Consider the following 23,013-nt stretch of genomic DNA (forward strand, 5'->3'; position numbering starts at 1 on the left):
GCTGGGAGGTGAGGGTCCCCTGGCCCACCCACATGTGCTGCAGTGTCAGCTCCTTGCTGCGGTGTTTGGGTGGCGGGCGACCCCTGCTGGCCTCTGCCTGCGAGCACGGCCCAGCGGGGGGCTGCCTGGGTCCCCGAGACAAAGACCCCACCGGTCAGACGGGTGGGGGCAGCGAGGGAACTAGGGAAGTGAGTGTCGGGGGAAGGGCAGTCTGGGGCTGGAACCACGAGGGAGACAGACTGGGGGTGATGGGCCCTAACCCAAGGGGTGTGAACCACCCTGGCCCCGAACCCTGTAATCACCCACGTCTGTGCCGGGCTGTACCCTGGAGGGGCAATAAAACCTCGCTACTCTCCTGCTGGCGGAGCCTGTTCTTGCTGCTACCGGGGTGCAGGGTCAGGGGAACCCCGCCTCACGTCACACCACCTGCCTCAGTTTCCTGTCGAAAGGAGCAGTCCCTCAGTGCCACCATTCCTGACAGACACACAGTAACCCTGTAAAGTACAGCCCCTCTTCAGGGCCAGCGCTGCCCGGGCCCCCAGTGCCTTGGGCCCCATCCAGACCCTCCCTCTCCAGGCCTCCTGACTACCCAGCCCCACGGCAGGTCCCACCAAGAGAGCTCCCCTGGGTCTGCTCCCCAGTGTGCCCTGCCATCCCCTGGCCAGCCTGGATCCCCCCCTTGCCCCGGGCACTGTCCCGGCCATCCACCCATCAGGGACCCAGCATGGGGCTGCTCTCCCCTGCAATTCTGTGCCAGTCCCTCTGAACCCCGCTCTCTCCGCCCGCCGGGGCCTTCCCAGGCTCACCTGCCCCAGACTGGCCCAGCCTCCTCCCTCTTCAGCCCAGCTCAGTCACAGGGGTCTCCCTCTTTCCCAGCCCCCCTCCCTCCTGTGGGCAGAACAGGCCTTGATCTGGGGCCCCGGCTGCACAGAGACCCAGGCCTTGTTTTGTTCATGTGGGTCCTTAGTGCCAGGCTGCTGCAACCTAGCAACAGTCGCACCTGGCACTGCCCGAGTTACCTCTCGCAGGCCAGGGCACGGTGGCCCTGAGGACATGGCTTCCCGCCCAGTGCTGCTGCTGCGCCCTCACGCTGCCATGCCATGGCCCTGGTGTTTGTCAGCTGCCCCTGGCAAGGGCCCTCTGCCCATTGCTGGGAAGGGTGGGACGGGAGGCTGTCCTCTCTCCAAATCCCAGACCGGGTGGGTTGCTGGGTCATGAAGCCACACTGTGGTGGGAGAAGGGGTAGTCCGCAAGGCGAGGGGCAGGGCTGCCCAGCTGAATAGCAGAGTGCTCAGAGTGGAGAGCGTGTGTTTCAGCTGCACAGGCTTGAATGCAAACAACATTTATTCCGCACAAGGATGGAAAACTGCAAGGGTGTGCTGGAAATGGCCCTGGTTTTGATCAGGCTGCTGTGAATGTGGCTCTCTCAGCTGCGACCCACACAAGGCACAGTCCCAGTCCTGTTCTGCAGTCTCACGCAGCCAGCCCCTCCTTGTCCCTGAGCCCTGCTCTCATGATGGGCAGCTTCCAGGGAGCCCGGCGTGGGCTGGCTTGGGACGGCTGGCCTACAGCAGAAGCTTCCGACACCAGCCTGCGACCTCCCCAGGCTGGCTGCTTGTCACGGGCCAGTTCCATGGCAACCCTCTGACCACCCCTCTTGAGGCGCTCCAATTTCGATAATCCTTGGAGCGGCGCCGGCAGAGCCAGGGTTCCCCGACCGCAGGTAGTATTCTGCTCCTTCCCCGCTCGGAGTGCGGCCGGGGACGCCAGCCCTGAGGGGCCAGCTGCTAGTTCCTGCATGGCCCCAGATGGCTGCGTGGGTTGCCAGCTCCTCTTTGCAAAGCCCCACTGGCTTTTCATTTCTTTTGCCTTTTCAGTGCCGCTTTGTGTCTTGCTCAGCTGAGCGCGGCGGCATCTCGGCAGGGCGTGACCCCTGCTCTGCTGGTAAGACGCACACGGGACCCTTTCGGGGAAAGGCGCCGCTGTGTTTAGTGAGCTACTGGAGCAAAAGCGGCGCCTTTACACGTCCTCAGATTATTTATGCTGCCGGGCTGTCGTGGCGCGAGTCGATCTTATTGGCCAGGTAAGACTGAACACAAGTGAGGTTCCTCAATCACAATTCGAGGCTCCTCGGAGGCGTGGCTTGAAGGACCCAAAACAGGATCTCATGACTAAAGCCCCCGTTTTACACATTAGAGTTCTGGGGTTTGCAGTGTCCTGCTGCAAACATTCATCCTTAAAAGGTGTGAATCTCAGAGTTTCCCACCGTTGTCCTTTGCTGGCGGTTGTCATGCCCATCCTTAGCTCGTTAGCCCTTGGGGTGTCCACCTGTCTCCAGGGGTCGTCAATGCTGTGAGTTCAATTCTAGCCTCCAGCACACAGGCTGCGTCCTGGTTTTTTTCCAGCTTCTCCCCTCCTCTCGGACATTTGCTGTAGCTTTCCCCATGGCCCTAGCTCCGTACACACCCTCCACTCACGCCAAACAAGTCCCAGAGACTTTCCTGGTAACCCGTTTGCAGAGCGTCCGACAGGATTGCGCACCAAAGGGATGATCAAAATGATCTTACAGACCTTGGCTGCAGCGCAGACCCGAGGCCCAACGTCACTTGTAGAGCTGCCACGGAGCGAGACCTTGCAGCAACCCTGGTCTAGTCAGAAGAGGGCAAGAGCGAATCGCTGCACAGCCCTCACGCTCCTATGCCAACCTCTTGGCTACAGCCCCGCTCCGGGATGGCTTCCGTGTGCCTTCCAACTCCCTGGCTCTACAGCCATTCCCCGCGTTCCCGGGGAGTCAGCCAGCAGCCTCGGAGGCAATGTACCCCTTGCACCAGCAGCATTTCCAGCTGAGGCAGGAGAGCCCCCGCCCCCGTCGCCTCTTACTTCTCATGCCAGGAGGGGAGAGGCTGTCCAAGTGTGAGGCTACAAAGCTGGCCTGTCTCTGCAAGGCCAGTGAGAACGGGAGGCTCCCCGGAGCTGCACGGAGCCTCCCAGCCCAGCAAAGACCTGCCTCTCTGCTCAGTGCGGGCCGGTCCCAGGGCCTGACGGGCCCCTTCCGCCTTGGAGGGGAAATCAGCCGCAGGGCATCTGAGAGACTCCTCGTGTCACCTACTTCGTCCTGCTGTATCCACACCGGCCCAGGCACACAGAGCGCGCGCACGCCCTTTCAAAGGGATTTCGGGCCACACATCTGTGCTTAGTCCCACTGCCTCAAGAACTGACCCTAGTCAGTGTTATCCAGCCGGAACCCCCTTCGCATCGCACAGGTGGAGAAAACCCGGTGAGACAGCGCCTCCTGGTGGCCACTGCCACACCACCTGTAGCACAGGTCCAGTCCCCACCCGGGATGGGAGAAAAGAGAGAACAGGTGTTTGTCTCGCTGTTTCGTGCACCTCTGCAAGGACCTGACCCGCGCCAGGGACAGGTGCTGCAAGAAGCCGATCTACACCATTCCGCACGCCAGAGGCAAAGCCGCTGCCAGTGCATGTGCTGAGGTGAAGGGCTGGGCCCCCAGTGACCGGGCAGAGGGAACAGCTGGTCCGAATGGTGCCACTGAAAAGACAGAGCACTAGAAAGGAGGGGGCTCAAAGAGAGGCAAGGGCTCCTCAGCCCCTCATGTGCCGTGTCCGATACGCCATGCACACAGCAGGAAAGACTGAGTGCAGACGGCGCGGTGCCCAGGCGTTACAGCTAAGAGTGGCTTGTGCTCGGAGGACAGCAAGGGTGCGGTATCAGTACCCAGACTGCACAGCCAACTGCTCCAGGCTGGCAGACGTGTCTGCTGCTTGGGCCCGAGAAATTCTTTTTCTGTTCGTTCAGCCCTTACTGCAATAGCGGGTGGTAATCAGCTTCCTTTCAGGCTGACTGACAGAACAATTGCACCTGTGGAAACCAGGCACTGCCCAAAGCCTAGGCTGCTGAGAATTGGTGTGGTGGCAGTTGTGGGGGTACGTCTGTGTGAGTCAGAAAAGCCAGACATTTAGAAAAGCAACAGCAAGGCAAGGGGACAGCATGAAACGCTCTTGGAGCATGACTCAGAGTGAAAACCAAGAGAAATGGACCAGCTGGATTAGACTCAAACGTCTCTCTTCAGCCATGAAGTTAGCTCACAAGGTATTTGCAGTAAAAGCCGCAGAACTGTGTACAGAAACACAGGCAGCTAATAGAATGCTCAGATGGGTCCAAAGCCCTGAACATCTGTCAGCTGGCGCAACATGGGTCTTCTATCTCAGGCATGCCAGGGATCCCGCCACGAATGGGAAAAATGCAATTGTCCCACAGTGAAAAGAAAAACTGGAGCTGGTAAGATGCAAAAGTGCAGAGATAATGAAAGGGCAGAAGCAGCTACAGTGTAGAACGGGTCAGGTCTGTGATCAGGATCCCGGGCAGATACACATTGATCCATGTGATTGAATAAAGCCACCAAATGGGAACGTTATTCCATGGACGATATTGAAGCGGCAGCCGTATGGCCAGACACAGCCCGACGGCGCAGCCCCAGTGAGCACTGCCACCGCCTGCATGGGGCCGCTTACTGACACGCAGGGACATGTCTGCACGATCGGCCCCACACAGACAGCTTGAATGCGGGGTGCTTTCCAGAAGCCCCTGCCGCAGGTACTAAAGAAATACCCAGCCCCTGGCCTGCCCCCTGGCTACCTACTGCCAGCTGGCTGATTTCCTGTAGACCTCGTGGGCCTGCTGGCTCCGGCAGGGGGATCTGACGCTAGTGAGCAGAAATCCACAGCCCCGGAGACCCGCTGTGCCTAAGCGGAAAGGCAGAGCCGGCAGAGCGAGGTGACAGTTTGAGGTCACGCTGACTCTTTAGGGAAGCCATTTGTGCTTCAAGGGAAACCGGCTCATTCCAGAAAGGACGTGCTCACTGACATACCAGCCTCCATCCACTCCAGCCAGGAGGCCCTTTGGACAGCTCACGCCAGGGCCTTTGCAAAGGCACCGAAGGCGAGAGACACTTTGCAAGCAGCTCCTGAGCGCGGATGCTGTCGGGGCTCCTTGTGCAGGGCAGATAACTCCAGGAGTCCGAGTCCTCCGTCCCTTGGCAGCTGCGCTCCAGGTTTCAGCGTTCCTCCGCGATGTCCCGCTCCTGGGTCTCCCTTTGCCCAAGCCCTCCCCCAGGAGCTGATGCTCCGTCAAACCCTGCTGCTATTGCTGGCGCGAAAGCCAAGCCGGAAACAAATGCAACCCCTGCAATTGCCCCAGAAAGCGTACAGGGCTCCGTGACAGAGCCTGCCGCTTCCCCCGCTCCTGGCGGCACCTGCTGCAGCTTGCCAGCTTGCCAGGCAGGTCTTCGGTGGTTCAGCCCTTTGGCCTCCCACCCGGGAGGGCCTCCTCCGTCCCTTGGCAGCTGCGCTCCCTGTGGCTTCTCCCGCCACACTGTTGCTACTGCGCTGGCCCGAGCTCATGCCCAAGACACTCTCGTGTCAGTGCTCCCGCTAATGGTTTCCATCCTCGTGCGGAATACATTGTGCTAGGTGCACTGAGGCATGTGCACCACCCACGGAAACGCCGGCTGCTGGTGCAGGTGCTTTGGGCACTCTGGATAATGTCCCTGCAGGCCTTGCTCTGAGGAATGATGGGCTCCTGGCTGCCATGGCTGGCTTCTCGTGAGCTGAGGTCTCAGGCTGGAGCCCCGGGGGTCTCCAGACGGGTGCTCTTGTTGCAGGAGGCCTATTCCACGGGGACGAGGCTCTGCGGGATCTGCCCAGAGAAGCACCCCGGGCCTCGGACACACATTGCACTGGGAAATGGGAGATTCCAAACTCCTGCCAAGGTTCCTTCACAGCCCTGACCCCAAGACTCTGACGTCCCTTGGGTTGACTGGTACTTTAGGTATTTAAATAGATGGAGTAAGCATGGTGCAAAGGTGCTGGATGGGCGGGGTCCGGCCACAGCTCCTGTCCCAGCCAGAATCAGCCCCTCAGGAGCCAGAGGGAGCTCTGTCTCCAGGGCCAACGTGCACTCCAGCTGCCCATCCATGAGAGCTCCTCCTGGCCCTGGCGAATGGAGGATGCTGTGACCATGGGGCCTATCTCCTCTCCTCCCTGCTCACGCAGCTGGGCAGAGCTCCTCTGGGCGGCGCCCACTGGCCCCATCCACAGCTTCGAGGAGCGGCGGGCGTGGTCCGGGCTTCTCTGCTCGGTGTCCCCTCATTTGAACCCTTTGACCACGCCCCTGACCCGGTTTTTCATTATTTGTCCCCCGGAATCAACTGAAGCCTGGGTCCAGTTGTCCCTCTTGCAAGGCTGGTGGAGAGACTTTTAGAAGTGGGGGGGCTGGCACCCCCCCTTGGGTTTCAAATAGTTCCTGGGGGGGGACGCCAGAGCGGACGTGCAAGTGGTTGCTGGTGTTTGTGTGAGTGCTTGGGATCTGTGGATGGTTGGGGGCGTGTAACCGGGGCAGATTTCTGTCTCACAAGTTGCAATAACTTGTTAGTGCAACTGAAGAGCGATGTGTCCACATCTGTAGCAGGCTGCGCTCAGAGGCCAGCAGGCCTAGTGGGCAGACTGGGCTCGACTTGCCGACTAAGGGCTGAAGCGGCCAAGCCCTCCTGCTCCACTGGTCCCAGCCCAAGGCCCAAAGGAGAGCAGAGTGCAGTGTCTTGGACCCCTCCTCCTGGTGCTCCTGAGCAGCCTCTTCCAGGCCATTTCCTGGCCCCTGGGCCTTACCTCTCCCCAGTGGCTCACTTGGGGCTTCCAGCCTTTGGACAGCCTCTCTGGCCCCCTCTTCCCCCCTTGCCTGTCAGCATCCCCCTTCCAATGCATCCTTCCCCCCTAGGCCTGCAAAGCCCTCCCACCCCCAGCCCTCTTCCACCGCCTGGGCCTGCCTGCCCGCCCCAGGACCAAGCACCACCCAGCGCATCCCTGGCAGGCGCCTGTCCCCAGAGATGGAGACTGGCGACGGATTCCGGTGTTCCCCCCCGGCAGGGCTGTTCCTAGTACCCGCCCCGCAATCTGGGCCACAGCCTCCCCCGGCTCAGGAGACCCTTTTGTGGCTCTTCTCTGGGCCTTCTGCCCTGGTCCTGCCCCAGTGCTGGGCCCTACACTCCAGCTGAGGCCTAGCGGGGGACAGAGCGGGGGGGGGGGGCTTGCTTAGCACCCGGGGCCATGCACCCGCAGGGGCTCGGCTTTCCTGGCACGGTGCCACGTGGGGAGGGGGGTCTCGGGCAGGGAGCCAGCCTGGCAGCCCTGCCCCCCCGCCCCTCACTGCCCTACGCTCATGGTCCAGAAATACCCCGCCCCCCACGCGCCGCTTCGCGCGTAGCCCTGCCCGTAACCACTAGGGGAGCTGGTACGTTGCCGTGGCCCAGCCCAGCCTGCTCCGTCGCGGCGCCTGCGAGCCCCGAGCCCCCCGCTGCAGCAGCCTGGCCCGGGGCATGACGCTGTTCGGCGGCGAGGAGGCGCGCTGGAGATGTGAGTCGGGGCCCGCTGCCCCCGGGGCTGCACCCTGCGGGGCGGGGGCCTTCTCCGCGCGGGGCCCCCCCCCCCGGCCTGCCGCGCTTTGTTTGCGGGAAGGAAGCGGCGCAGCCCAGGTGTGGCGCAGGAAAGCGGGCTGGGCGGTTCCCACGGGCTGGGGGATGCGGGCGGGGGGGCTCCCCTCCCCGCTGGGTTCTCGGGGCAGAGAACGGGGGGGCCTTTCCCGGGCACAATGGATCCCGCTTCCCGGGCGGGTCCCGCGGGCGCGCTGGGAAAATGCGCCCTGCGCTTCGCGGCCCGCCGGAGCTGGAGCCATCTTGTGCGGGGGGGCAGAGCGGAGGCGCCGGCCGGAGGGGGCACCGGAGAGCAGCGAGTCCCCCGGAGGGGGGGGGCGCCCCGCCCTTGTGGCGCCGGGGGAGCGAGCGCTGCGCCCTAGGAACAGCTGGACACCGGGCGCCGCAGCAGCCTGCAGGGTCCGACGCGGGGGAGAGGGGCCCGCGGGTGCCTGGAGTTTCCCAGCGCTTTGAGCCGGGGCGCAGCGGAGCGCGGGCCTGGCGAAGGCGTTTTCAACATGGCAGAGCCGGGGCTGCACCGTGACCCCGGCTCTTCCTGTGCGCCCGGCGATCTGGCGGGGGGGAGGTGGCAGATGCTGCGGGTGACGGGATCGCTCAGTGAGCTAGGCGGGGAGCGGCACAGGGCCGGGGGAGGGAGCGGCAGCAGTGTGGGGTGTGCTGTGCTAGACGGAAATCACTGGGGCGTCTCGGACACTTTGGGGGGCTGTACATTAGCTGGGACAACTCGAGGGAAAGGTCGCGGGTGTTACAACCGCACTGCAAGACCCATAAGAGCGGCCGGACTGGGTCAGACCAAAGGTCCATCTGGCCCAGTGTCCTGTCTGCCGACAGTGGCCAGCGCCAGGTGCCCCAGAGAGGGTGGACCGAAGACAATGATCAAGCGATTTGTCTCCTGCCATCCCTCTCCAGCCTCTGACAAACAGAGGCCAAGGACACCATTTTATCCCCTGGCTAATAGCCTTTTATGGACCTAACCCCCATGAATTTATCCAGCTTCTCTTTAAACTCTATTACAGTCCTAGCCTTCACCGCCTCCTCTGGCAAGGAGTTCCACAGGTTGACTGTGCGACCCATCTTGCAGTGTCACCACACAGCATGCCCAACAGTCATGGCTGCCCCAGAGCATTATGTGACTCCTAAGGCATCTCCTCATAGTGGCCAGCTGGAGTCTGGGGATGCACCCAAATGCAAGGCACGGCCCTTGTGGGAGGGAGTTAGGAGGACTGGCTGAAGCGGGGCAGCTGCATGGCTTGCGGCTCCCCCGCCAAACTGGAGAGAATTTGTCATAGGCTTTCCAGGTTCAGCTGGACCTGAGCTAACACCCTCAGCCTAGCCCCACTATGGCCTGGGCTTGCAAAGTGACCGGGACAGCTTCTGTGCCGACACGCTCACGGTGCCCCTTCCTTAGCATGGCTGGGCGCAACCTGGAGCAGGCTAATCTGGGCCCCCACCATAAGGGGGAGAAACCGGAGAGTCCAGGCGCCTGTTGACTACAGGGCACAACACAGGAGACAGCGGGAATGGGGTGAGGTCAGAGGTTGAAAATCAAGGCAGCAGGATGGGACGCCCAGGAGGGAAACCAGAGCCCGCCCGTTGCCCCTCAGAGGTGTTCAGGAAATCAGGAACTGCCCCGGCGCACGGGCAGCAAGGCTCTGAGAACGGGCTCCCGCCACAGGGCAGCCCCCCCCCCAGCTCAGCCGCCTCCTGAAGAGTGGCTCAGGGACAGAACCACAGAACCCCAGGGCTGGCCGAGACCCCAGGAAGCATCGAGTCCAGCCCCCCGCCCAAGGCAGGACCAGCCCCAGCGAAATCAGGGCAGTGTCAGGCTGGGACTGAAACACCCCTAGGGATGGACATTCCCCCTGCCCCTCCCCCCAGGGAACCCAGCCCAGCGCTTCCCCACCCGCCTCGGGAAATCGTTTTTCCTACTATCCAACCTAGACCCCCTGCTGCAGCGTGAGCCCATTGTGCCTTGTTCTGCATCCGCCCCACGGAGACCAGCCTCTCGCCAGCCTCTCTGGAACCCCCTGCAGGGAGCTGCGGGCTCCCCCCCCCCCCCTGCTCTTCTGCAGACTGAACAGACCCAGCTCCCTCAGCTCTCCTTGTCGGCCATGCGCTCCAGCATTTGGGATGGGGTTTGCTTAGCGTAGGAGGGAGGAGAGGTGCAGCCACAGCCTGGGTCCCAGGCTCCCTCCCTCTGGAGGAGCTGACGAATGCCCCTGGGGGTGCAGGCTCCGCGAGCCGGGTTCCCTGCCGCTTCCAGGTCAGCACTTGGCGTGGAAGTGGGACGAGATTGAGGAGGAGCAAGCGGCAAAACGGTGTCGCGGGGCAGGAACGGGCCCTGACCTGGGTCTGGCGCTCCAGAGCCTGGCTCCTCGTGCGACGTCTGAGTAAAGGTCCAGCTGGCTCGGCGGCCCCAGAGCTCAGGAGCACGGTGGCCTAGTCGCTGTGGTCAGCAGCGCCAGGCCAGGCCGCCTCGCCGGGCTCGTTCTTCCTGCCACAGGCAAAGCGAGGCCAACGGACAAGGCCGGGTAGCAAGCAGGCCCCTCCTTCCCGGCTGTGGGCTGGACGGCAGCACCCGGCCAGGGGAGGGCGAGCGATCCCTAGCCTAGGCCGCCACGCCCGGGAGGGCTCTTAGGCCCGAGTCGCTCCCTGGAGCCAGAGCCCTGCGACTGGGTCGTGCTTGCACCTCAGCTTGGGGCTCCTGTGTGGCAGGCGCAGCGGCGCGGAAGCGGCAGGGTTCAGGTTTTGCTCTACATGGGGCCAGGAGGGGGCGGAAGGTGAGCAGAGAAACCCCCCAGCGCTCCGGAGCCAGGAGACTGTGTTCTGAGAGTTTGCTCCTGTGCGTCACCACAACCGGACGAGTCGGCCCCTCGGTGCCCGACGGACCGACCCCTCGGAGCCCCCACGGCCCCTCGGTGCCCCCACGGCCCCATGGTGCCCGACTGACCGACCCCTCAGTGCCCCCACGGCCCCTCGGTGCCCGACGGACCGACCCCTCGGAGCCCCCACGGCCCCTCGGTGCCCGACAGACCGACCCCTCGGAGCCCCCACGGCCCCTCGGTGCCCGACCGCTACCGGCCCCTCGGTGCCCGACTGCTACCGGCCCCACGGCCCCTCGGTGCCCGACTGACCGACCCCTCGGAGCCCCCCCGGCCCCTCAGTGCCCGACTGCTACCGGCCCCACGGCCCCTCGGAGCCCCCACGGCCCCTCAGTGCCCGACTGCTACCGGCCCCACGGCCCCTCGGAGCCCCCACGGCCCCTCAGTGCCCGACTGCTACCGGCCCCACGGCCCCTCGGTGCCCGACTGCTACCGGCCCCTCGGTGCCCGACTGCTACCGGCCCCTCGGTGCCCGACTGCTACCGGCCCCACGGCCCCTCGGAGCCCCCACGGCCCCTCGGTTCCCGACTGCTACCGGCCCCACGGCCCCTCGGTGCCCCCACGGCCCCTCGGTGCCCGACTGCTACCGGCCCCTCGGTGCCCCCACGGCCCCTCGGTGCCCGACGGACCAACCTCTCGGAGCCCCCACGGCCCCTCGGTGCCCGACTGCTACCGGCCCCTCGGTGCCCCCACGGCCCCTCGGTGCCCGACTGCTACCGGCCCCACGGCCCCTCGGTGCCCCCACGGCCCCTCGGTGCCCGACTGCCACTGGCCTGGCCCCGCCTCGCCTCAGTGCCCCCATTACCCCAGTGCCCGAGTGCCACGACCCGCCTCTCACTAAGGCAGTTTGAAGTCGCTGGCCACGGAGGGGCTTGTGGGCGGAGGGAGGACTCTCGTGAGTATGGGCTTGTTGCTGGACGCTGCCTTTGGGGGGTTCAGGTCTGTATTGTAGACAAGGCCGCAGTGCTGCTCCCGTGTTCCTGTGCGATGCCCAGTCGCTCCCACAGCCCGCCCCATTGCCGGCAGACGTCCCGCCGGACAGTCGGGTCACCGGGTGTCCGGTGTTCAACCCGACAGTCTGGTTTTTGGGCCCTCTGGTAAGAAAATGCAGAGCACCCTGGAGATGTGCCATGTCCGGTATCGTCTGGTTCTCCGGCTGGGCGCCCGTCGGAAGCCTGGGGGGAGTGGCTGGGAGGCCACCCCCCCGATCTCCCCCGGCCAACCCCGCTGCCCCGACCCCCCCCCGACCAGCCCTGCTTCCCGCTGGCTGCCCCCCATCTCACCCCGGCCAACCCCGCTGCCCCGACCCTCCGCCCCCCGACCAGCCCTGCTTCCCGCTGGCTGCCCCCCATCTCACCCCGGCCAACCCTGCTGCCCCTGACCCCCCCCCCCCCCCGACCAGTCCTGCTTCCCGCTGGCTGCCCCCCCCCCTCCATCTCCCCCGGCCAACCCTGCTGCCCCTGCCCCCCCCCCCCGACCAGCCCTGCTTCCCGCTGGCTGCCCCCCATCTCACCCCGGCCAACCCTGCTGCCCCTGACCCCCCCCCCGACCAGTCCTGCTTCCTGCTGGCTGCTCCCCCTCCATCTCCCCCGGCCAACCCTGCTGCCCCTGACCCCCCCCCCCCCGACCAGTCCTGCTTCCTGCTGGCTGCTCCCCCCTCCATCTCCCCCGGCCAACCCTGCTGCCCCTGACCCCCCCCCCGACCACCCCTGCTTCCTGCTGGCTGCCCCCCCCCTCCATCTCCCCCGGCCAACCCTGTTGCCCCTGATCCCCCCGACCAGCCCTGCTTCCTGCTGGCTGCCCCCCCCTCCATCTCCCCCGGCCAACCCTGCTGCCCCTGACCCCCCCCCCCCCGACCAGCCCTGCTTCCTGCTGGCTGCCCCCCCCTCCATCTCCCCCGGCCAACCCTGCTGCCCCTGACCCCCCCCCCGACCAGCCCTGCTTCCTGCTGGCTGCCCCCCCCTCCATCTCCCCCGGCCAACCCTGCTGCCCCTACCCCCCCCGACCAGCCCTGCTTCCTGCTGGCTGCCCCCCCTCTCCATCTCCCCTGGCCAACCCTGCTGCCCCTGACCCCCCCCCCGACCAGCCCTGCTTCCTGCTGGCTGCCCCCCCCTCCATCTCCCCCGGCCAACCCTGTTGCCCCTGATCCCCCCGACCAGCCCTGCTTCCCGCTGGCTGCCCCCCCCATCTCCCCCGGCCAACCCTGCTGCCCCTGACCCCCCCCCCCCCCCCCGACCAGTCCTGCTTCCTGCTGGCTGCCCCCCCCCTCCATCTCCCCCAGCCAACCCTGCTGCCCCTGACCCCCCCGACCAGCCCTGCTTCCTGCTGGCTGCCCCCCCCTCCATCTCCCCCGGCCAACCCTGCTGCCCCTGACCCCCCCCCCCCGACCAGCCCTGCTTCCTGCTGGCTGCCCCCCCCCTCCATCTCCCCCGGCCAACCCTGCTGCCCCTGACCCCCCCCCCCCCGACCAGCCCTGCTTCCTGCTGGCTGCCCCCCCCTCCATCTCCCCCGGCCAACCCTGCTGCCCCTACCCCCCCCGACCAACCCTGCTTCCTGCTGGCTGCCCCCCCTCTCCATCTCCCCTGGCCAACCCTGCTGCCCCTGACCCCCCCCGACCAGCCCTGCTTCCTGCTGGCTGCCCCCCTTTTCCATCTCCCCCGGCCAACTCTGCTGCCCCTGACCCTCCCCCCCCGACCAGCCCTGCTTCCTGCTGGCTGCCCCCCCTCTCCATCTCCCCCGGCCAACCCTGCTGCCCCTGACCCCCCCGACCAGCCCTGCTTCCCACCGGCCGCCCCCTCATCTCCCCCATCCAGCCCCGTGCCCTCCCTGTCCCCCGCCAGCCCTGCTTCCTATTCCCCCTCCCCTCCTGGCCACTCCCTCCCGACCCCGGATCAAGTGTGTCCGGTATTTTTTCTGACGCTACCAGGCAGACAGTCCTTGGCTTTGCCGCTCGCTGCCCGTTCCGTTGGGTACCGTTGCGTGTGCTTGTGATGTGGACACTTGCCCTCTGGGAACTAGAGTGAGAACCGAGAGACCAGTGTCAGCACCAACCTCTGCTGCAGGTCCAATAGGTAACTGTAGATTTTGGGCGTCCGGGACAACTAGAGCATGACCCGGTCGAGGAGGTAACGTAAAATGTGGACTCGTTGGAGAGGGCCAGTGGAGGGAAGCCAGGGGCTGGAGCATGTGGCCTGCGAGGAGAGGCTGAGGGGTTTGGGCTTGTTCAGTCTGCAGAAGAGCAGAGTGGGGGGGTTTGAGAGCAGCCTGCGACTCTCGGAAGGGGGTTCCAAAGAGGCTGGCGAGTGGCTGGTCTCCGTGGGGGCAGGTGGCTGAACAAGGCGCAACGGGCTCACGTTGGGGGGGGATCTGGGCTGGATATTAGCAGGGCTCGACAAGCAATACAGTCTCCAGCCCGTGGCGCGTAGATTTCAGCCGCGCGGCCCGTTCGTTCGCGGCGCACGCATGCGCATTGCGGCCCTTGCACACGCGCAGAACGGGGCTGGCGAGCGGTTTTCGCCGCCGTCCGTCAAGCCCTGGATAGTGGGACAAACTCTTTCCCTAGGCGGGTGGGAAGCGCTGGGCTGGGTTCCCTGGGGGGGTGGGATCTCCATTCCTAGAGGTGTTTCAGTCCCGGCTTGACCAAACCCTGGCTGGGAGATTGAGTTGGGTCGTCCTGCTTTGGGAGGGGGCTGGACGCGATGCCTCCTGGGGTCTCTGCCTGCCCTGGGTTCTAGGATTCAGCAAAGGACGCAGGAGTGACCCGGGCTTTTCCTGCCCTGCACGTCTCATTTCTCAGCCGTGTACGCAGGAGGCCGCGTTTGGAAGCAAGAGGAGTGCGCTAGCCCTGGGAGGAGAGCGGGGCTGTGAGCAATGAGGGCAGCTTTAAAAAGATGAGCTCTAGCCCGGCCCTTCCCCTCCCCCCAAAAAATCTTGCTCATGCTTTTAAACACAAGTAGATCTGTTTAGAGGTTAAGAAAGTATTTGCCAGAGCGACTCTCAAAATATAGATTCTGATGCTCTGCTCTGGATATTACATTGACTCTGAAGCCCTGAAGAAAGGGTATTGAAATGCCGCCAGTGGCAGTGGAGAGCTGGGTTCCAGTGGCAAGGAGTTGAAGGAAAACCTCATGTGAGTGAAACGCTCCACAGTCTGCCAGCCAGTGAGACAGAGTAAGATGCTGCTCCACGTAAGAGTGGTCCAGCCTGGCCTTCAGTTTCACATGACACTACGTTGGGCTAGTTGCTTGCAGCAGCAATTGGAGCTAGTGCTGGTGAATCAGAGAGGCTGGAAACGGGCAGAACATACAAGGAGACTCCACTTGGAACGCAGTGCAGAGTGACCTGGGGAGGGAGACTCAGCAGGCAGGGCTGCTGAAGGAGACTGCGAAGTGACGTGGCAGATCAGAGCGGCGTGGCAGAGGATGGCGTGGTGCACGTAGTCCCGATCTGCAGGCTGCACCTGGAATAGCACGTTCAGTTCCGGACACTTGGTTCCCAGAAGAGAGAGTGACAAACTGGAAGGGATTCAGAGAAGAGGAGCAAAAGTGTTGGGCCAGACAGGTCGGAAAAGAGCTAAATATAGAGCGTGGCTAAGGTGGGACATGACAGCAGCCCGCAGCAATGGAGCCTGGTGGAGGGCAGAGAGATGGCGTGGGACAGGTTTCCTAGTGCAGGAAGAAACCTGTTGCTTCAAACCAGATGGGACAGAGCCCTGGAGAATCTGCTTTAGAGCAGGGCTGCTCCACGTGCGGCCCGTGGGCCATATGCAGCCCGTTTGTCTGTGGCCCGCGGGGTGGTTTGGGATACACAGAGCTCAACACGCAGCCCGCGGGTGGCCTCCACTGGGGACGCTCCACGGTGGCGCGGCAGGGCAAGCACTGAGAGATGCCAGCGGGCGGGCTGGCTGGACCAGACGGGCACAGGGTGTCGGTGTTTCTAGCCCCCGGGGAGGAGGCGCCGGGGCATTGTGGGACGTGCTGGCTGCTTAGCCTGGTGGGCAGAGCCTGAGAGGTGCTGACTGGCTCCTACTGGCCACGTCTGGGTCTGGTGCCATGGCTTAAGGCTTCTCTTTGTATTCATTCCCATCAGTGTGAAAGAAGCTGTGTGCATATATTTGCATGTATATGCAGCCACACTTCCGTTGCGGCCCTCGGCATGTGCTGTGAGTGTGCTCGTGGCCCCTGGGGCTTCCAAAGTTGAGCAGCCCTGTTCTAGAGGACAGTCCTGCCCTGCAGGGAAAGAGGCGAGATGGCCCGAGAAATGGGCCCGAAACAGGCACTCCAAAACTCGCATCCCAGTCCCTGTTTTCACAGCTAGCCTTTCCTCTCCCGTGGGCTGAACCGTGGGTCCCAAGCGGTGGCTACGAATCTCACAGCTTTGTTTCGGTTTTCGTCAAGAAGATGGATGGTGACGGGTGCCTGCCATCGTGAATGCTAGTGGGAAGGGGGTAGGTTGAGAAGTTAAAATTAAAAAAAAAGTTAAAAATTACTTAGAAAAGTGAGATGTCTGTAAATCACCAGGGCCAGATGAAATGCACCTAGAATACTCAGGGAGCTGGTAGAGGCGGTATCTGAGCCTTTAGCTCTCATCTCTGGAAAATCATGGGAGACGGGAGAGATTCCAGAGGACTGGAAAAGGGCAAATATGGTGCCCATCTATAAAAAGAGAAATAAGAACAACTCAGGACCAGTCAGTTTAACTTCTGTGCCAGGGAAGATAATGGAGCAAGTAATGAAGGAAATCACCTGTAAACACTTGGAAAGTGGCACGGTGATAGGGAACAGCCAGAATGGATTTGTAAAGAACAAATCATGTCAAACCAATCTGATAGCTTTCTTTGCTAGGATAACGAGTCTTGTGGATAAGGGAGAAGTGGCGGACATGGTTTACCTAGACTTTAGTAAAGCATTGGACATGGTCTTGCATGGCCTTCTTATCAATAAACTAGGGAAAAGCAACCTAGATGGGGCTACTATAAGGTGGGTGAATAACTGGCTGGATAATCGTTCACAGAGAGTAGCTATTAACAATTCACAATCCTGCTGGAACAAGTGGGGTTCCGCAGGGGTCTGTTTTGGGACCGGCTCTGTTCAATTATCTTCATCAACCATTTAGATGATGGCATAGAGAGTACACTTGTTATGTTTGCAGATGATCCCAAGCTGGGAGGGGTGGCGAGTGCTCTGGAGGGCAGGGTCAGAATTCCAAATGATCTGGACAAACTGGAGAAATGGTCGGAGGTAAACAGGATGAAGTTCAATAAGGACCAATGCAAAGTGCTCCCCTTAGGAAGGAACCGTCCGTTTCACACATACAGAACGGGAAGTGATTGTCTAGGAAGAAGTACTGCTGAAAGGGATCTAGGGGTCAGAGTGGATGACAAGCTAAATATGAGTCAGCAGTATGATGCTGTTGCAAAAAAAGCAAACATGATTCTGGGCTGCATTAACCCGAGTGTTGTGAGCAAGACACGAGAAGTCATTCTTCCACTCTACTCTGCGCTGATCAGGCCTCAGCTGGAGTATTGTCCAGTTCTGGGCACCACATTTCAAGAAAGATGTGGAGAAATTGGAGAAGGTCCAGCAACAAAAATGATTAATGGTCTAGAAAACACGACCTCTGAGGGACGACTGAAAGAATTGGGTTTGTTTAGTCTGGAAAAGAGAAGATTGAGGGGGGACATGATAGCGGTTTTCAAGCATCTAAAAGGGTGTCACAAGGAGGAGGGAAAAAAATGTGTTCTCCTTGTCCTCTGAGGATAGAACAAGAAGCAATGGGCTTAAACTGCAGCAAAGGAGGTTTAGGTTGGACATTAGGAAAATCTTGAGATATTGAAGAGCAGGTTAGACAGACATCTCTCAGGGATGGTCTAGTCCAGTGTTTCTCAACCTTTGTTTTTTAATAAAGTACCCTTTTAAAAAAAAGTGCCACCAGTCCCTACAGTTTTCAGACACACACAGTTTTTTTTTTTAAACTGTTGCAACACATTTGTTTAAACAACTTAATCATAGCCGGGCGGGCAATTCACTTTTCGGGTGTAAAAAGTCCACAAATAGTAAAGCTCTGTAAAACTTAAATCAAAAATTCAGTTTTCTCCCTATGTCTGTGGTGTTGGTGTGCCCCCCAGACGTCTCTCGTGTACCCCAAGGGGACTCGCACCGCTGGTTGAGAAACACTGGTCTAGATGGTGCTTGGTCCTGCCAGGAGGGCAGGGGTTTGGACTCAGTGACCTTTCGAGGTCCCTTCAAGTTCTATGATCTTGGGGCCACCCAGGTTGGGGAAGAATAACCCCAACTATACGTACAGTATGATGGGGGCTAATTTGGCTACGACAAATCAGGAAAGAGATCTTGGAGTTATCGTGGACAGTTCTCTGAAAACTTCCACACAGAGTGCAGCGGTGGTCAAAAAGGCAAATGGGATGCTAGGAATTATTAGGAAAGGGATAGAAAATAAGACCCAGAATATCTTACTGCCCCTGTATAAAACTATGGTACGCCTACATCTTGAATACTGTGTACAGGTGTGGTCTCCTCACCTCAAAAAAGATATTTTGGCCTTGGAAAGGGTTCAGAAAAGGGCAACTAAAATGATTAGGGGTTTGGAACGGGTCCCATATGAGGAGAGGCTAAAGAGACTGGGACTTTTCAGTTTAGAAAAGAGGAGACCGAGGGGGGATATGATAGAGGTCTATAAAATCATGAGTGGTGTGGAGAGGGCTGATAAAGAAAAGTTCTTCATTAGTTCCCATAATAGAAGAACTAGAGGACACCAAATGAAATTAATGGGTAGCAGGTTTAAAACTAATAAAAGGAAGTTCTTCTTCACGCAGCATGTAGTCAACCTGTGGAACTCCTTGCCAGAGGAGGCGGTGAAGGCTAGGACTGTAATAGAGTTTAAAGAGAAGCTAGATAATTTCATGGAGGTTAGGTCCATAAAAGGCTATTAGCCAGGGGATACAATGGTGTCCTTGGCCTCTGTTTGTCAGAGGCTGGAGAGGGATGGCAGGAGACAAATCGCTTGATCATTGTCTTCGGTCCACCCTCTCTGGGGCACCTGGTGCTGGCCACTGTCGGCAGACAGGATACTGGGCTAGATGGACCTTTGGTCTGACCCAGTCCGGCCGTTCTTATGTTCAGGTTTATTATTCAGAAGCATGTTGGCTAATCTCGTGGCCCGTTCCCCGAGACAGCCAACCCTTTGCCGCCTCCCTGCTGTTGTGTGTGGCCATGGGGCGAATGCCTCCCTGCCCCAAGGAGCGTGCAGTCTGCATAGACAAGGCCGCAGGGCTGTAACTTGCCAAAGGGGACAAGGATCAGGAACAGAACCTAATTCTCCTGCGTCCCAGTCCAGTGCCCTGCTGGGATGAGAGTCTGGGAGCAGCAGCACTAGATGGCAGTGGGGGTCCCTGTATCAGTCCTCCCTTGGGGGCTGCTTGGGGCCTGCCCAAATGCCACAGCCACAGCTCCTGGTTGCCCGGGGCCGTGGGGAGGGATGGCCCGGCCTCCCACCGCACCAGGCTCCAAACCAGTCGTCTGGCAACCAAAGCTGCTTCAGGCTGTTAGCAAACTGGCCCTATCGCAGGAGAGCATCTTGGTTATGGCAGCCTGCAGCCCCCGGCCATGAGGCGGCAGCTGCGGCCTCTGGCCAGCCTCGCTCAGCCTTCGCTGGCTGCCTCTCTGGAGCTCGGTGGCCAGACGGCCCGCCCTGGAGAGCGAGTGGTCGCGCACATGGAGCGTTTGCTGCGGTTGTGCAGGGCGGGGCCGGCCTGCCCCAGTAGCCCTTTGCTGCCCGGGGCGGGGGCCTCCTGCACGCAGGCACGGGGCTGGGTTCAGCGGGCGCTCGGCCCACCCCATCCTCCTCAGCTCTGCCAAGGCGCGGCCGGGGAGCCGGGCCGGTGCTCCAAGAGCACCTCGTCCAGAAGACGTGTCCCAGGCAATGGGCCCGTGAAGGGCTGAGGGGCAGCAGGGAGAGGAGGGGCTGGCCCTGCTGGGTGGGGCGTGGGCCCGTGTGAGCTGAGCTCTGCAGCAGGGCGGCGCAGGGACTCTGGGGAGGCCTGCATGGATCTCCAGCCGGGTGGGTGGCGGGGGCGGGCGAGCTCTGAGTCTGGGCTTTACTGCAACCGTGCGTAGCCCCCGCAGGTCTGTGCACAAGGCTGTGGGAAGGCAGGCGCGCTTTCACCTCCATCCCCTGCCGCCTCTGCACCCCGGCATTGACCCCCAGGACTCATGGGGCTGACACGCAGCGCGGGCCAGTCGGGCCCCAGGACCCGGGAGGGACGGTCCCGCATGGAACGGCATTGTGTCCTCCCCAGGCTGCGCTGGGCCCAGTGCCCCCTTTGGCAGGACCATCGCTAGCGAGCTTCCTCCTGCGGGGCGGGAGAGCATCCATGGGCCACCCTGCAAGGCGGCAGGGATTGGCTGTCCAAGGCCAGCGGCGTGACGTCCTGCCGGCCTGCTCGGCCTCTGGCTTTTTCCAGACAGCCTCCTGGGCCTGTCAGCACAGCAGGCCCTCGGCCCCTCGCCAGGCGGCGGTTAGTGGCACCGGGTGCGGGCAGGGCACAGCAGGCCCTCGGCTGCCCCTCGCCAGGCGGCGGCTACAGGCACCGGGTGTGGACAGGGCACAGCAGGCCCTCGGCTGCCCCTCTCCAGGCGGCGGCTAGCGGCACCGGGTGTGGACAGGGCACAGCAGGCCCTCGGCTGCCCCTCGCCAGGCGGCGGCTAGCGGCACCGGGTGTGGACAGGGCACAGCAGGCCCTCGGCTGCCCCTCGCCAGGCGGCGGCTACAGGCACCGGGTGCGGACAGGGCACAGCAGGCCCTCGGCTGCCCCTCGCCAGGCGGCGGCTACAGGCACCGGGTGTGGACAGGGCACAGCAGGCCCTCGGCTGCCCCTCGCCAGGCGGCGGCTACAGGCACCGGGTGTGGACAGGGCACAGCAGGCCCTCGGCTACCCCTCGCCAGGCGGCGGCTACAGGCACCAGGTGTGGACAGGGCACAGCAGGCCCTCGGCTGCCCCTCGCCAGGCGGCGGCTACAGGCACCGGGTGCGGACAGGGCGCAGCAGGCCCTCGGCTGCCCCTCGCCAGGCGGCGGCTAGCGGCACCGGGTGTGGACAGGGCGCAGCAGGCCCTCGGCTGCCCCTCGCCAGGCGGCGGCTACAGGCACCGGGTGCGGACAGGGCGCAGCAGGCCCTCGGCTGCCCCTCGCCAGGCGGCGGCTACAGGCACCGGGTGCAGACAGGGCACAGCAGGCCCTCGGCTGCCCCTCGCCAGGCGGCGGCTAGCGGCACCGGGTGCGGACAGGGCGCAGCAGGCCCTCGGCTGCCCCTCGCCAGGCGGCGGCTACAGGCACCGGGTGCGGACAGGGTGCAGCAGGCCCTCGGCTGCCCCTCGCCAGGCGGCGGCTACAGGCACCGGGTGCGGACAGGGCACAGCAGGCCCTCGGCTGCCCCTCGCCAGGCGGCGGCTACAGGCACCGGGTGCGGACAGGGTGCAGCAGGCCCTCGGCTGCCCCTCGCCAGGCGGCGGCTACAGGCACCGGGTGCGGACAGGGCGCAGCAGGCCCTCGGCTGCCCCTCGCCAGGCGGCGGCTACAGGCACCGGGTGCGGACAGGGCGCAGCAGGCCCTCGGCTGCCCCTCGCCAGGCGGCGGCTAGCGGCACCGGGTACGGACAGGGCACAGCAGGCCCTCGGCTGCCCCTCGCCAGGCGGCGGCTAGCGGCACCGGGTGCAGACAGGGCACAGCAGGCCCTCGGCTGCCCCTCGCCAGGCGGCGGCTACAGGCACCGGGTGCGGACAGGGCACAGCAGGCCCTCGGCTGCCCCTCGCCAGGCGGCGGCTACAGGCACCGGGTGCGGACAGGGCACAGCAGGCCCTCGGCTGCCCCTCGCCAGGCGGCGGCTACAGGCACCGGGTGCGGACAGGGCGCAGCAGGCCCTCGGCTGCCCCTCGCCAGGCGGCGGCTACAGGCACCGGGTGCGGACAGGGCTACTGCACCATGGGCTTGACAACAGCCCAAAAGGTTTTCTTCCCTGACCCTGCAATGCCCGCACTGCACCGAGGCTCCGGCCTTGTGTGGTCGGGGCCGCAGCCTCAGGCGTCTCTGGCCGACGCCTGGTCCCTGCGGTTGGCCGCTGTACGCACTCTGCCAAGGGCGGGCCCAGCCCCCACGAGCTGCCCTGAGGCGTCTTCACTCGGCCCCTAGAATTGCTCCTTCACGTGCAGCTTTTTGGGGGCGGGCGGGGGGGTCCAAGGTAGTTAGGCACCTGAGTCCCATTGAAATCGGGAAATGAGGCGCTGAGGTGATTCCTGAAAACCAGTGGATTTGGGCGCCTGATTCCCTGAGGTGTTTTTGGAACCCCCACCCTACGGCCACCTCGTCTCTCAGCCCCCTTCTGTGTGTCCTCTGCCGGCCCCTCTCACTCTGGCTCTCTTCCTAGACTTGGACATGGCCAGAGAACCCAAGCCGAGCCGAGCCAGGCCTGGCCAGAAGCGGCAGCACGGCGGCGCCCTCTACCAGTGAGTCCATGGCGCGGGCGGAGGGGGGGGCGCGGGCGGAGAGGGGTGGGCGGCGGGCGCTTGCTTCTGGACCTGGGGATTGTCCTCTTGAGCATTGCGAGATAAAACACCCTCCCACTGGTCTCTCCTCTCCCCCCCTCACGCTGCTCTCCCTGGGGTGGGAGGGGGGAGGGTTCATGCACTGCAGGCCCTGGGGTGGGGGTGGGGGGGGTTCATGCACTGCAGGCCCTGGGGTGGGGGGGGGGGGGTTCCTTGCGCTGTTCTCCCTGGGGTGGGGATGGGGCAAGCAAGTGGCAGAGCAGGGCTGCATCCAATGGCTCAGACTGACCCCTGCTGCGTGTGCATGGGGTGGTGTGGCAGGGACCCAGGTTTGGGTGCCACTGGCCCACGCGCTTCCCCCTCTGCAGCTCACAGGGGCCTGGGGACTCCGGCCGGGAGGGCCTTAGGCGCTGCCGGCACCTGCCAGCCTGTCCCTTGGGGAGCTCCGGAGCCGCGGCAGGCAGCTCGCTGGGCCCTTGTTTTACTGGCTTTGCTGCTCTCGGGGGCGAATGCTGTTGGCAGCTTGACGCTGAACAAGCCAAAGTCCAGGGGAGCCTCTCCAAGCAGGTCCAGCAGGGACGTGGCTGTTGCTGGGCCAGAGACCCGGCGGCTTGGAGTGGGAGCCGTTCGGGAGTCCAGTGGCCCTGGAGGGAGAGAGGTTAGCAGGGGTTGATGGTCAGCAGGGGAGCATTGAGGTCCCCCAGTCCAGCAAAACTCTGCTTTGGGGACTCGCATCCCAAGGGTGCCGGAGTGGAGAGGCTCAACTGCACTTTGGTAAGGGCGGAGAAAAAAATCACAGTTGCATTGGCCGGGAATCGAACCCGGGCCTCCCGCGTGGCAGGCGAGAATTCTACCACTGAACCACCAATGCTGCAGCTGTTGGCTGCTCTGCTGGGCTGCTCCCCGGCGTGTTCCACCTCGCCCGGCCATTTTCCTAGCCCTGGTACAAGTCCGCTCCCGCACGGGCTCCTGCTCAGAGCAGAGGGAGTGGGCCATGCAGCTCGACCATGCTCCCGCTCGGAGAGGGTGCCATGTTCCTGTCCCCTCCCCCGGTCAGGAGTGTGTGGGGGGGC

At 63.1% G+C, this 23,013-nt stretch overlaps 1 protein-coding gene and 1 non-coding gene across 3 annotated transcripts in view; one reads left to right on the forward strand and one right to left on the reverse strand.

Moving 5' to 3' along the window:
- Positions 1–7,268: 7,268 nt before the first annotated feature.
- Positions 7,269–23,013, forward strand: part of LOC142831121 (RNA-binding Raly-like protein) — a 29,101-nt gene continuing 13,356 nt past the window's right edge. For both annotated transcript variants that reach the window (XM_075940623.2, XM_075940624.2), the window contains exons 1-2: positions 7,269–7,427; positions 21,823–21,901. In XM_075940623.2, coding sequence (XP_075796738.1) covers positions 7,391–7,427; positions 21,823–21,901 — 116 coding nt within the window. In that variant the 5' untranslated portion in view covers positions 7,269–7,390. The remainder of the gene's footprint in view (positions 7,428–21,822; positions 21,902–23,013) is intronic.
- On the reverse strand, positions 22,741–22,811 carry TRNAG-GCC (transfer RNA glycine (anticodon GCC)). The gene has a single exon. It is a non-coding gene; the product is annotated as a tRNA-Gly (tRNA).

The sequence above is a fragment of the Pelodiscus sinensis genome, chromosome 12 (assembly GCF_052426305.1).
Source record: "Pelodiscus sinensis isolate ZL-2025 chromosome 12, ASM5242630v1, whole genome shotgun sequence".
Taxonomy (NCBI): Eukaryota; Metazoa; Chordata; order Testudines; family Trionychidae; genus Pelodiscus; species Pelodiscus sinensis.